The sequence below is a fragment of the Pterocles gutturalis genome, unplaced genomic scaffold (genome assembly GCF_000699245.1).
Source record: "Pterocles gutturalis isolate BGI_N339 unplaced genomic scaffold, ASM69924v1 scaffold9459, whole genome shotgun sequence".
NCBI lineage: Eukaryota > Metazoa > Chordata > Aves > Pterocliformes > Pteroclidae > Pterocles > Pterocles gutturalis.
In genome coordinates, this window is record NW_010130626.1 from 6,435 (window position 1) to 21,372 (window position 14,938).

Genomic DNA, 14,938 nt, shown 5'->3' on the forward strand with positions numbered 1-14,938 from the left:
ATTGCGTCGCGCCTGCCTCCCTCGGCGATCTACGTGCTTTCGGTACCACGGGGCTCCATCAAAAGGAAACCCTGTTTTTCCGTTCCATCAGGGTGTTAAGCTAGATGGGGAATCAGATGAACAGGGGCTAGTTGCAATGCAGGGAGAGGGCGAGGATATGCCACTGGGATGGCAAGTCTTTGAGGACAGGGCTTCAGCACCTTTGTACATTCAGTCCTGTGAACGCACATGCATAAATGCTTGAGTAAAACGTGTGTGGGGCTGCTGCGAGACCTCCCTGGTGGAAATTGGGGGGACCAAAGACAGGCAAATATCATACCTTCAGAAAGGGGAAGAAATCCCAGAACGACAGGCTGGTCAGACTCATTTTGGTCCCTAGGAAAATCATGTAGCAATTCTTCCTGGAAGAATTAAGTTTTGACCCCGCTTGGATCAGGCAGTTGCCTCTGTCACATCCCAAAGTCTGGCACAACCTCAGTGATTCTGCGATTTGATGGAAGGTACTTATACAGAGGCTTTCAAAATGCAGTATGCAGCACAGGGCCCAAGACTGGCTTGCTCAGTCACTCTGCAAGTAAATCACTTTTATTTATACCTTGTGAAAAGTGTAAGCTAAAACTTTTTTTTTTTTTTTAATTTAGAAAGTTTATAGTTCTTCTGTATGCACAGAATCTCTCAGCCCCCTCCCAAGTGTTGGGAAATCATCATTAGCCTTGTTTTGCCCTTGACCTAATCACGTATTGAGATTTAAAACTACATAATGGATACAAAGGTCTAGTGGGAGACTTGAGAACAGAGAACATAATAAATAAACATGCTCTGAATTTCCTTATCACTAGTAATTGTTGACTGCTCTAAATCATTATCTGTTCCATGACTAATCATTGCTTTGTGGTTTTCTGAGTCCGTTACAGTCCCTTCCCCTTCTCTGAGAAAATTCTTCTGAGGACTGAGAAGTGCTCTTCCTTTGGATTGATTCCCTTTACGCTGTGCCCTTCTCATCTGAGATCTGAATGCTTGGTTAGCACAGCACAGTGATCTGATGAGTACAGCCTTGCCAAAAGTGTAAATTTCTGCTCAAACACGCCGTAGAGTCAAGATACAAACTAAATACAAATGTGCAAAAGAAATACATGGAAAAATGATTCTGTATGATTTGGTATAAGACATCACGGGTGTGTTAAGTTGTTGTCGGCTCTTTAAAAGACAGAGGGGAACTAATAAATGACAGGTCCACAACTCAGAAAAGTTAAAAACAAGAGGAGTACTTGCATGTGTCCTGTCTCAGTTAAGAAGAGATGCAGACGATGAGGAGTGGAACGAACAGACAGGCAGTGGTCTCTCATTTATCATTTGGGGATAAAGAAGTGAAAGTGCAACAGAAGGAGAGAAAACATAAAAATTATATGTTTATTTTCTTTCATTGCTACAATATATTGAAGCTAAGAGCTTTGAAAGATTCAAAAAGGATTAGAGATTTATATGGAGAATGAGAACATCCACAGTTACTTCAGATTAAAGGCTCCTGGAATATAAGCCATCATGTTCCAGGACATTAGACAACCTATAAACAAGAGGATTTAAAAATAAATTTTCCCTATGAGCAGGATATTGTGTTTGTCCACTCTGAGTTATTTGGCTTCTTCCTCTGGAACATCTAGTACTGGGAACTCAAACCCTTCTACTAAACTCATTCTTATGCTCCTGGATTTAGGCAAAAGTATGTAAACTAAGCATGTCTTCTTTCTGCCTAGATGTAATGTCTGCTCTACCACCTGAAAAAGGATGAGTGGCTAAACTGACCAGGCCTTGACTGACTCTATTGAAACCTATAATGGCTGGCATTTCTTTTATACATTCTTCTATATGTTTTATGTATTCTATATATATATATTTTTAATTGTCTCATATTTCCTCATAAAACGGCATCAGTGCTCTCAGATGATCCTACCACATCCTGCTCCAGTTGTTACTGCCCCGGTAGCAGAACTGGCAAAACCATGCCAGCACCTCCAACAAGATGCCAGCGAAAACCCACCTGCAGTTTCAGCGACACACCGGGATAGCTATGAGCTAACATCTTGTTTTGCTAACCCTGCTAGAGACGGTGAAAAAAAAGAATAGGGCTGGCCACACAACAGTCACAATTTCATAATCTGCCAGAGGAGGATGGATCAGAGCTCGCCTGGTAGAACCCAGAGCATCTCAATTCATCCAGATAGAAACTCTGAGCAGCCAAGAGCAAAAAAGTTCTCCAGTATATATATTATTATCCTTAAAGCACGAACAAAGGACTAGAAAATATGATGCCAGAACATATTCTGTGTAAGGGGGATTTATAACAAGGCTGTTGAATCAAGTCCTGTCTTTTGATTCAGGAAAGCTTGCTAGGCAGCATCTCACTATGTGCTTTGTTTTATGTAGTTGCAGATCTGGGACACAGCTGGCCAGGAGAGATTCCGAACTATCACGCAGAGTTACTACCGCAGCGCCAATGGAGCAATCCTAGCCTATGATATCAGCAAGAGAGGCTCTTTCCTGTCCATTCCTCGCTGGATCGAGGATGTCAGAAAGTATGCCGGTTCCAACATAGTACAACTACTGATTGGTGAGTTAGAAATATTAATACCAAGCGCTACAGATTACCGTACAATGGAATTAGTTGCAATACGGGTTTAATAAGATGTTGAAAGTTTTCTCTTTGGTTGAAGTTAGGATGTGTGTAATAGATTCCATTGGAGATTTTCCCAATTTATTTTTTTTTTTATTAGAAAGTGCTGATTTATCAAACCAGGAATGTTTTGCTCTGGCTAACTTCTGTGAAGAAGTAGCCAGCTTTGTATCAGAGGCCAGCTTTGAATCCTTTGTGTCTCACTTAAAAGAGAACTGGGTACTCAAGGTTTCCAGGTTCGGAGGCACACCAGCTGTGGAGCTGTTCCCGTGATACAGATCATAAGGTTTTCAGGGCCCAGGGAAGCTCCATCATATGAAGTTGATGTGTTTTGGTAAACTGGAACACCCACCCACATACTAAACCAGACAGGGGATTTCGGAAGGACTTTGGGGCAATTGGGGTTTGTCAGTTGTGTGCTAGAAGTTCTGCTTCCCAGCCCCAGTGTTTCTGACTCAGATGCAGCTCTCAGAGCCTGTAGATCTGCTAACACAACATCAGTAGTATTCTAGATTTCCCTAGGAACCAGCAGACTGTTGTTGTTTACACAGAATGATTTTAGCTTTAATTTCTAGCCCGTTTTTCTTCTGTTAAGGTCTACAGCCACCACGCTTCAGTTACTGATGAGTCATACAGAAATACAGGTTAGAAGGGGTTTAGGAGATTATCTAATCCAGCCTCCTGTTCAACGTGAGGCTAATGTCAGCTTGGTCAGGGCCTTTGCAGTCAAATTTTGAAGATCTCCAAGAATGGAAATTCTGTAGCTTCTCCGGGCAACCCAAGAACCTCCTGCTAAATAACTTACTCTGACATAGTGATTATAAATTACTCCGTTGTGGTTTTTTTTGTTTTTTGTTTTTTTCTCCAGGAAACAAGTCAGACCTAAGTGACCTTCGAGAAGTTCAGCTGGAAGAAGCTCAGAGTCTGGCTGAACACTATGATAATATCATCTGTGCCATAGAGACCTCTGCAAAAGACTCCAGCAACGTGGAGGAGGCTTTTGTGAAGATGGCTACGGAGCTCATGATGAGGCACGGAGGCCCTGTGTTCAGTGAGAAGAACACTGACAGCATCAAGCTTGACAGCAAAGACGTTGTAGAAGGCTGGGGGTGTGGTTGCTGATACGAGCTAGGTGATGTCCCTAATTTTACTGGAATTTAGACGGTGCTTCACCCTAACGCTGAGTAGCACAGTAGCCATATTCTCCTCCTCCTGTGAAACCAGCAATTTTGTAGAAGTTAGACACAATCCTGTTTGCTTTGGTGTCTTGTTTTTAAAAAGGGACTCTTTGAGAGGCAGTCCTGAAAGTCAAACCCTCTGAAAAACTTCCTCAACATTTGTCCCCACCATTTTCTTTTCAGTAACCTTCATACAAGGTATAAAAGTGGAGGGAACAACTCTGACCTGGTGTTGTGGGCTGGGGAGACAGGGACTGATGCACACCCAGAGTTGTGCAGCATCTAGCATGGCACTGTTGGCAAAGGAGGTCACTTCTGGAACAGGCAATCTTGTGCCTGAAGAGACAGCATCGCCTTAAACCCTCAGCACTCCACTGCTGACCACAAAGTGACAGTGTCTGCGATAAAGGCATTTGAGGTGTCAGGATACCCGCTGTTCTGGTTACAGGACCAAATAGCAGTCACCTGCCCTAGGGCACTCAGATTGCTAGTTAGGGTTGAAGCAGGCCCAGGTGGGGAAGCCTTCTCTCAGGTTCTGTCTATTTTTTTAAGTTATCATTTCAACAAAAAGCAAAATCAGCCTGACTTGCTGTCAAGCAGGATTGGACCAGTGTAGTTATCTTGAATAGAGCTTTGAGGAGAGGGTAGCTGCATTTCACTTGTCATTGTTTGCACAGTGACAGCTCCCTTTTCCAAGTGGGTATCATTCAGTTTTTGCCCTCAGGTCTTTTAATGTCATTCCATAACGCAAAACTTGCACCACTGGGAAAAGGAACTGGAGCAACCTTGACCTGGCTGGTAGCCGCGATCTCCTGCCATGTGCCTAACGGTCAAATACAGGGTTCACTCTGGTCGTACGTTTGACATTGTTACCAGAGTGTTTATTGCTTAAGCAGCAAAACTGGATTTGGGGTTTGTTTCGTTTGGGTTTTTTTAAACCTTCTCTTTAAATACAATCTGGACATACAGTGAGAAAGAAGACCTCAGAATGGCTGAGAACCGCATGCGTTGCAGCTTCTTGGTTGTAAGAAACCAGCGTCTTTCTGAGTGATTCCCTCCCAACTTTGTACTCAGCTGCTTCCCTCTCCCCATGTCAAGTGACCAATTGCTTTTCATTTCTTCAAAACACTCAGTGGGAAAATCTTTCACTGTTGATCAAAAGTCTACATTGTTAGGTAAAATAGATTTCATAATTCAGGTACCTATAGCTGTCTCTCAGATCCAGCTCTGTATCCCATGTTGTAGGTGGGGTTGAAGTACCGATGGCAGCAGCCCTCTCTGCACTTAGACTCTCCAGCACCTTACAAAAATGGATCTGCAAAGGGAGCAGAAGCAGCATTATTTAAACTCTGCAGTTAAAGCAAAGGTGTTCAGAGGTAACACGTGGTCTTTGCAATCCTGATACTTTGAAGGAGCTCATTTTCAGAAAGCACCCACTTAAAGTCAAGTCACTTGTCCTTTTTGAAAGTCTTGATCAAAAAGGACCTGGATTGGTTTGCTCCTACAAACCAGTAGGAGCCAGTTTTTAGCCATTCAACACATCCAGTAGCATAAAAATGAGGAAGATACAAGAAAGGGCTAATAGATCCTAATTTCAATACTATTCATCTTCCTACAGAAAATATTAAACCATTCTTGGGTCCTTCTGATTTTTCTAAACGATGGGGTAGATAACTGAGGAGTTATCTATGCTTTGTAGCCTGTTTGCTTCTCATCCAAGGGGTTCGTTTTCAAATTTTATAGTTGTAAGAATGAAAGGGCCTTAAATTTTTCAGTTAGTATAGTTTTCGCAATTCTAATGTTTTCTATGGAAAGGCAGGTTGAGCTGCAGTAGTCAGTAGTATTTTTGGATAGTTTTCCTGGACATTCCCAGCTCTCCCACATCCAAAGATACCTGGCAGGAAGTGTCCAGCAGTGGCTGGGCGCTGCAAATGAGAACTGGCCAAACGCTGGATTAGTGATGAGCAAGCCTGGTGTTCCCTTCTCAGGAGAAACTATGAAGACAGAGCAAGCTAAAACTCAGTCCTGGTGACTGTTTTTCCTCCTGGTTAGATGGTCCTTCAGATGCACAATACTAGCAAGCATTTGACTTTATGTCATGACTTATTATCGCTGACATCTGTAGGTCACAGTTCTGCAGTTCTACCTGCTTGAACATGGACCCTCAGCTAAGCTCAGCCTCCCACTATTTGTAAGATTAGTGCCAAATTTTTTAAGCCATGCTGATAAAAATTCCCTCACATTTAAGAACAGTATTGCTGCTGCTCGGATTTGAAATCAGTAGTTCACATAGTAACTCATCTTAAACTGGAGCGAGATTAACATAAATCCTGCTTCCAGAGAATGGTTGTGTTCTTACAGGAGATGGAGAAATGAGGAATCATTGATACATTTCCTTGGATTTGAGGTTTGTTGAATAAACAAGTAGAATTAGACCAAGCAGTGTACTTTTCCTTATGATTTCCCCCATGTATCTCTGAAGATTGAGACTTTGTCTGCAGGTTAGTCTGTTTCCGTTGGAAAACATGAAAGACATCCTCAGTGGTTTGTTCACTGTCTTCTCAAATGAAGGTACCCATTCAGATTAGTTTTCATTTTGCTGTAGAAAACTAAGACCATGGCTTGAGGTCATCTTTGGTGTCTGACTCGTGGCTCTTCCATGTTGTAACCACTGTAATACAAGTTAGTGTGCCCTACCTAACTGAACAAAAGGGAGCAAAGAAGGAGACCGAAGAGCTGGTTTGTTGTATTCAGGTTAGCAGCAGATATGAACGACAGGGCTGTCAGCAGTGAAAGGCTGTTTGTGTTACCAAACCCTGTCTTTCCCTGTTAGCAGCACAGTACTCACTAGGCTGATAGCTTCTTGGCCAGAAATTAAAATTAAAGAGTAAATGTAACTTAGAGCTTTTCACTCCTTTTCTGAAGGCTTTTATTGAATCCGTAGTTCACAGACATAGCTGTGTAATTCATATATTAGGACAGTCCTGTTGGTTTAGTTCCACTGATCCTACTGAGACCAAAGGGATAACTGGATGAAGAGAGTAACAATAAACGTGAGATTTACGGGTAAAAACCTCAGTTTCAAATCGTAGGTTACAGCCGTGCTCTGATGTACATTGAGTGAATAATTGAGTAGTGCCTGATCAGAGTTCACAGCGTGCACATTTGCCAGGAAACCTGTTTGCTGGCAGTTGAACATTAACAGGACTATGGTGCAGTCATTGCTTTTAAGCAGGTCTCCTTGGCTGACCAGGGGTTTGCGTTAGTACCCATCATTGATTTCTGGCAGTACCCAAAGTGTGCAAAATATTACAGGAACACAACGGGGGACATTGATCCCTGCCTTGTAGCACTTAGGAGTGGAATGCAGAGGCAAATACTGAAATGGAATCACCAGCAGAATGTGGTTCGCAGGAGCGTGGGCATTGTTACCCTTTCTCTAGATTTTGCTGTAAGCTGATTTTACCTCCAGTCACTCATCCAGTCCATCATCGTGGATGGAATTTGTACAAATATTTATACCTATGTAAATATAATATTAAATAAATGTTAGCCCAGAAACCTGCTAACATGTGCTTTGCAAAACAAAATTTTTAAAAAATGAAAATACTTGAGAGGAAAAGTCATAATGATTTTATCACTCTCACTATACTGGAAAGCAGCTCACTTGGGGGGGGCAGGACACAGGGGACTACAGAACTAAACGAAGCCCAACTAATACTGAATAGATTTCTGAGAACGTCAGGAGGAGTGGAGCTCTGTCTCAGTTTTTTCTTTGCCTTTAAAGAAGACCATATTTATCTGAAAAATAGAGCTGACTGTCATGTGCAATATCCATGCATTACTGCACTACTAGTACATTAGGTATACGCTCTAGTACCCTTAAATAACATTAAAGCCTTTCCTTGGTTTGTCCCATTATCCCACTAAGCTTTACACCTCCGTTATTTAATCCCGTAGCCCCAGACCGTTGACCATGTGAATGTATTTTGCTATCTCATGCCAGTCCTGAGAGAACCGGGAGGTAACAACATTATTAATTTTCCCAGGATTGTTTTACTCAATGTTACAATGACAGTCTCTTTAAAGCAAGATGGATTTATATGTTCTTTCATTAATAGAAGCCGTTTCTCTTTGCCTATCCTGCTTCCAAAGCATTTCTGTGTTAACAGACCACTGAAGTTCACCACGTTGCATAATTTTGTGTAAAGAGCGTGCTGGAGGAAAGTGACGTGCTAACGACACATGCTTTGTGAAACTGGAAATAAAGTTCCTCCCCTTCTGGTATCTTCCGGCCGTGGAGAGCACTCGGTCTAACCCCCGGCAGTCGTTCTCTGTGGAACATGCACAGAAACAGGCTGCAGGCAGAGCATGCGGCCAGGGAGAGGGAAAGGCAGGGGAACTGGAGCCAGGGTGGTGTGCTCTCTTGTGAAGAGGCAGTTCCTGCACGGCTCGCTGTGCCCCAGTAGCTGATGATGGCACTCTGTATTCCCACCCTTGCGGTACAGGAAGCCAGGCCATTAAAGACCAACAAACAGATCCCAGGACACGGGTAGCTCCAGGTGGAACTGAACGGAAATGAATCCCAAAGTTCAGGCTGATCACCCTAACCACTTCGCTGTCCTTTCCCAAATGACACTAGGCTGCTTCAGCAACTAAAAGGCGTTCTACAGTCACAAATTTCGCAATAAAAGATGCCTGCCACATTGTTAACCCACAGTTACGTTCCATTACAGTTGTATGAAGTACAGTGACTTCAGAGTCACACAGCAGACTCCTTCATAATTGGGCTGTTCTCAGATTTGACAGTTGTTTTCCACACTGCAAGAAGAGATTAACAGATTTGGGAAATACTGTCTGTTTTATTTTTGCAGTATCTTTTGGTGCTGACCACCCCACTTGAGAACCAGCCTCCTGGCTATCTTAGTTTTTACTGGCCAGTTAATGTTAGATTGCTTTTAACTCTTGAATTGGGTTATAGAGCTATTCAAAACAGCGAAAAATCTCCGATGGAAGCATTTAATTGCAATCCCCACTGCGTACTTCAGAAAAAAATCGCAGACTATTCCACTAGATGTTCTGATTTCCAACACAAGTCTAGCCCTCTGCATCTTTCTTATAATTTCATTTTAGTTTACTGGGAAAAGAGCAGGGTTACAAAATCAAAGTGAACTAACCGACCTAAATGTATATTTGCTGTCCACGGAACTGCTGCCAGAGGTTAGATAAAAACAGCCAGCATACTCTCCTGTCCTGATCTTAGATAGCTTTTTTTTAATATGACTGAAAAATGTTAAAATGCACTTTAAAAATAATTCTTTGAAGCACAAAAGGGTTGCAATTTTTTTTCACTGTATCTTTTAACATGGGTTTTTATTACTTGAATACTGATAAAGGCAGTTACCTGTATTACATTCTTAACTTCAGCCATCACTGAAGACAGGGTCAACCATTGTCTTGTTTTTCCATATGAGTCAGTAACCAGCAGAAAACAGGGAAACAGAATAACTTCACAAGAACGAGGAAAGTGAAGCCTGAGTAACAGTCACAGCAGATTTTCTATTTAGTCCCGTTAAATGTGTTAGGTTTAATCAATGCTAACTCAGTTAAAATACTTTCCTTCCCAAAGTTAAAATAATACACTGCACAAATAGTGACGGGTTTTCCTGTTTGCCTTTTGTAAGACAGAAATTTGCCTGCTGTCTGTACTGAAGAAGAGTGGACAGCTGAACTAGGTAGGTGTATAGTTTAACTTTTGGAGAGCTGTTAAATGGGCTTAAAGCTGTGTTTAGAGCCTATTCCTGCCATTATGATGTAAAAAGTATGTCTCTGTCCCCCAGGACACCATTAGAAAACCTTTAGAAAATCCAAGCTCATACCTTGATAAAAATTTATTTAGGCTCTTTTTATTATTAAAAAAGTAACTTTCCATGTTTCTTTTGCAAGATATTTTTAAGACTTGAGTTATTTCCAATTCAATTATCCAGGTGAACTGCTGACACTGATTCTACCTTCTTTCAACCTCGAATTTAACAGAAAACTGAGGATTAATCTTCCTATCACAAACCATTGAAGGGCCACCAGATAAATGATAACCAACAGGTTTCTGCAGATGCATAGCTGTCAATCCCTTGCTCCTGTGACAGTTACTTAGTATTTCTTACGTGTGTGTATAAAACACCGTACTCCGACATCAATCACGCCCAGCTTTGTGACCATTCACCCGCGGAGGCAGTGCAGGTCAGGGGAAGGTATCGGGCAGGTGTAGCAGCTCCACAAAGCTGCTTCTGTTCAAGCCCCTTCTGTCTAAGGCTCACCGAGCCCATTCAAAATTTGCTACTACAGCTAAACTACTACGAGTGATTTTCTTCTTTTTCTGCCATAAAGAATCATTTTCTTTTGCCATAAACATAACATTAAAAGAATCCTACATTTATAGACTGTAATTTTAAAGCCGAGGATACTAAGAACAGCAGTCACCTATATTACGCCATACACCTTATCACTGACTGCTCTGCAGGAGTTTAAACCTTCATTCCCCCATACACTCACTCAGACCTATTAAAGTACACGCTATTCAGATGTAACAGCTTCCTAAAAGGATCTGAGTTTCTGTAAATTTAATCTTAGGGAAAGTACCTTACATACGATAAAAAAACCCTTATGACACAAACATTGTCTTCTCCAGATAAAAGCAGGGAAAAACATTAAATGGAAAACTATTTCCTTACTGATAAAAAAAACCCTTATGACACAAACATTGCCTTCTCCAGATAAAAGCAGGGGAAAACATTAAATGGAAAACTATTTCCTTACAAATTGTCTTTTTAAGGCACCTGCCCAACATCGTCTGCATACTTCCGAAAGCCAGTCTCTTTCCAGGAGCTGCTAAGAGCCTGTTAGGCTGCACCGTGCTGTAGAACATGCCATGATCGACACCTGTTTTTCTGCAATAAACTCTCTGATCCATATAATCTCGTATGAGGATGTGAGGGAGTGATTCTGGGTACCTGACCTACTGTATGTGAAAACAAGGGTATAAAAGACTGTCCTTAACACAGCATGCAAACTGGGCTTGACAATTTGAAGGTACTTTTAAAAAGTGACTTAAGCGCTTAATTTTCCGAGACATTAAAGCTGCAGACAGATGCCTACTAGGATCTTCAAAAACATCGAGTTACCATTGCAAAAAAGCACAAAACTTGAATGGGTTTTGCATTGAAGGGATATGCTCAGTGCTGTCAGCCAGCTTTTCCCTCTTTTGTGCCTCACCCCCTGATAGCTGACAGATGGAAAACCCACAGCTCCAGCGACTAGAGCATGCGGGTGAGTCTGGCTCACACACCTCTTGGGGAGAAAATAAAAATCTCTAATTCATATTGAATTCATTCATTGCATTCCAAAATTACAGAGGGGTTTGGATGACAACAGCGCTAAAGCTATTCTGCATTGTCTAGGACAAATCTGTTGCTGTTTTTCAAGGTTTCTTCAAGAGATGCAGGCTGCACATTTCTACTCCTCAGCAACTACTTTGCTTTTAAACTTTCTTATCACAATACTGAGTGGATCATTTGGACTGTAAGGAGACAAGGGAGCAAGCTTGCACACTACAGGAATTTTTTTATGCTTTACCTTCATCTATTTATGAATTTATTATGAAAACTCTTTTTAAACATATGAAACCTACTTTTTGTTGTGAATTTTAGCAAAGTAGTGGATACATTGTATTGTATCATTCAAAATGGTTAATTAAAGTAAACATTTGGCAATATCTTTTGTGGTTACTTTATGCATGTACCTTGCCATGGCTTAGTATCTGAAACAAAATCAAGTTGAAGGAAATTATGTATGCTGTTCTTCTACAGTGCTGTGTGGTCTACTTTTACATAAGATACGCTCCAACATGCTTAATGGTGCTGAACTCTCTTCCTCTTATCCTTACAGCTGCCCCTTGCTTCCATCACTGCATGTGCATTTGATGGTTTCAAATTCGTCACCTTTCCAGCAGAGCTGGCCAACAGATTCAGAATGAAAACCAAAGTTGTCAGCGTTGGAGAAGTGCAAATAACTTTTCCAGTTCTTACAATTAAGTGTAAACATGGAGTTACAACTGTACTTTCCCAGAAGAACATTTCTATCCTGGATTTTATTTCATTGCTGTCAATTCAACAAAGCAACACTCCTTGCTTTTTGCTTGGCTTCTTAACTGACATCAGTAGATGAGCATTTTTGATCCACAGGAGCCAAATACCAAGTGACTTGGTCTGTCTCATTCAGACCTGTTCAGTCTGCTACTGCAGTGACAGCCTCAGACACCAAGGCAGCAATCCGTGGTTTCTGTGAAATGGCTGTGCTCTAAAGCTGGTTCCTTAGAGTGCTGGGTACAGCTGAATTCATTAGTTAATTCTCCTGATAAAGGCACATTCTCTGCTCCTGAAATATTCTGGATGTAACTGTACATGTCACTGGTGTGCGCAGAGCTGTAGAGAATCGGTGTAAGAGAGGAACGATGCCAGTGTCCTGGCTGACATTTACCTGCTCTTTGGAGGCACTGACCTTTGGTGTTGCAGGTACTTCACGTGTGTTCTGCACATCTACAGTACGGTGTCTAAATCTGTGTGGGGAAAACAAAAACCTGCCCAAAAAATATGAAGGGAAAAGCAAGTTGTGAATCCCAAGGCTGTGATATGAAACAAAATTAAACACTTTATGCAAAGCTAGGTTTCATTTATGTAAATAATGCCATTGTTATCATACACTCCTAGAATGTAACAGGTTCTCTCTAACCCTGCAAACACACGGCCTTCAAAAGCAAGCCTGTGCTGTCACAGCACACACCAGTGACGGGCCGTCACACGTCACCTTGTGTGGACCCTGGCACCTGCCTGTCTGCTGTTGATCAGCTCTCCTGGTATCTCCAGAGCAGAGGGGACGCACCACTGTGTCCAACTGGTTCCACAGCCACGTCCTGGGGCATCTTCAGATAGAACACAGCTCTGACCCATGGGGGAGTGAGATGGGGCCACCACAGGGCCAGAGGACACCCCTGTGCCCTGTCCCCCCTCCCCGAAAACATGAACAGGATAAACCAGTCACCAAAGGGAACGTGGGGGGGAAAAACACATTCTGGAAAAAAAAAAAAATCTGCTCTGATCTTTGCTGCCTGGTCATTTGTACAGGTGTGTAGCAAAATAAAATATATTAACAGGTCTCTTTCAGTCACATGCATTTATTGTGGAAAACAACCTTGACAGTTCTTTAGTTGCTCATTATAAACGCATATAACAAACGTGTGTTAGGGACTCGTTGGTTGCATTTCTAGGAACCCTTCCTTGAACTCTCTAGGAATGGGGAATAGTTCGGACACAGGAGATCTACACACATCACAACCATTCTTCTCGTCAGTGAGCTGAACTGGCTCATCTCTCCCCAACCCTGCGAGGCTGCTGCGAGACAGCATTTCAGAAGCTGGAGCAGACACATCTAAGGCAGAGAGGCTTCAGATGGGCTGGGAAGCTTGCAGCAGCTCCGCACAGAGCAGCTGGCGTGCAGTCAATCATCAGATCCCCCCACCCTGCACGCTGCATATTTAACAGCTCTTTGGGTGAGATGCAAGTTCCCAAACAGGACTCATGTCTCCAGTGGTGTTGAGTTGGGGGTCCCAACAGCAGAGGCCAAAGCCAGAGTCAGGCTAGAGGACGTGTGCCTGGAGAGAGATGGGCCTGACCCATCAGCCAAGGCAAGAGAGAGGGGAACCGCGGCACAGTGCCCCTGGAGACGCAAAGCCAAGCCCTGGGGAAGGGGTTCCCCCAGGCAGGGGAGGGGTACTGGCACCGAGCTGCTGGCTGCCAATTCCTTTCTGTGCCCACAGCTGTAGGGGTAAGTCCAGAAGTGCTGCAGGAAGCCAGCGTTCGGCTCATTGATGTCACCTCTGTAACAGCAGCTGGTGGCGCGCAGGGGCCATCCACTCCTACAACCTGTGTGCCGGCTATCCGCAGGGCGGCATCGACACCTGCCAAGTAGGAGTGTGCTACAGGTCACCGCAGCAGCACCGGCAGCCCTGCCACAGCCATCCAAACACCCCCGGCACATGCTTTGCCTGGTGAGTCTCCAGGCAACACCATAATCCCCTCTCGTCCCTGCAGGGTGACAGCAGCGGTCCTCTCATGTGCAAAGACAACACCAACGACTACTGGTGGGTGATCGGAGTAACCAGCTGGGGGAAAGGCTGCACGAGGCCACAGCAGCCGGGGGTCTACATCGTCACTCAGCACTTTTACGACTGGATCCTGATGGGGATGAGATAATCGCCAGCATTAAGGGTTGATACAACACCACAGACAGGGAGTCCTGTTGTCACTCCAATCCCCCATTCAGATGCCAAGGCCAATGCAATCGGGCCCAACTAGGTCCTGCCAGAAGCTGGCTGAATTTGTTATGTGGGTGCAGGAGCTCCTGCAGGTCGTAAAGGGAAAAAAGCCTTGAGCAGCAGGATGAGCAGGAGCCAGAGCAGGCTGCAGTGTACCACGACCGTTTCCTTCTGGGGCAATTCATTCTCCCAGCTGTTGTTGATTTCATCCTCCTGAGAGAGAGCAGCAGATCCTCTGCCACCAGCGACTGTGGCCTGAATCCGAAATTTGGAACCATTTCTGGAGTTCTCTTCAAGATAGCGATTGTAAAGGTTAGCACCATAGACATCAGTCATGAGATTATCTCTGGAAACAAAAAGGAGAAAGTTTAGTCAGCAGTGCAATTTTAGTGGATTTATCAGTTTATGTCATACTTGACGTTAGTGGTTTTGTGTAGAAGCACGCAGATAGGAAGAAATCCAATCCTGGAGCTATGTTATTATAGCATTTTCGTTAAGCATGACATATGATAAAAGTGACTAACTCTCCATATTGAAATTACAGACCAGGGCAGGGATCAGGATAGGTATCAGCAGTCCATGAATGAGCTCGTTATATTTCCAAACACGGGGGGAGCCATGGTCTCACAAGCTCTTCTCCCTCTTCCCGCTCACCCGCGGTAAGGCCGTCCCACACCCCCACCCGTGCGGCACGGCCGGGCCAGGCCCAGGAGGTTCCCA

The 14,938-nt window shown here is 43.4% G+C and overlaps 2 protein-coding genes across 2 annotated transcripts; both read left to right on the plus strand.

Moving 5' to 3' along the window:
* Window positions 1–2,424: 2,424 nt before the first annotated feature.
* On the plus strand, window positions 2,425–3,793 carry RAB43 (RAB43, member RAS oncogene family; the record flags this gene model as incomplete). Its single annotated transcript, XM_010080278.1, has 2 exons — window positions 2,425–2,608; window positions 3,540–3,793. Coding segments are annotated over 2 exons (438 nt in total), but the record flags the coding sequence as incomplete, so codon positions are not given.
* A 7,376-nt stretch (window positions 3,794–11,169) lies between these two features.
* LOC104460770 (acrosin-like) lies at window positions 11,170–14,334 on the plus strand. The gene is given in 6 exon segments (XM_010080279.1): window positions 11,170–11,175; window positions 11,794–11,941; window positions 13,721–13,771; window positions 13,774–13,868; window positions 13,995–14,144; window positions 14,227–14,334. Coding segments are annotated over 6 exon segments (558 nt in total).
* Window positions 14,335–14,938: the final 604 nt, after the last annotated feature.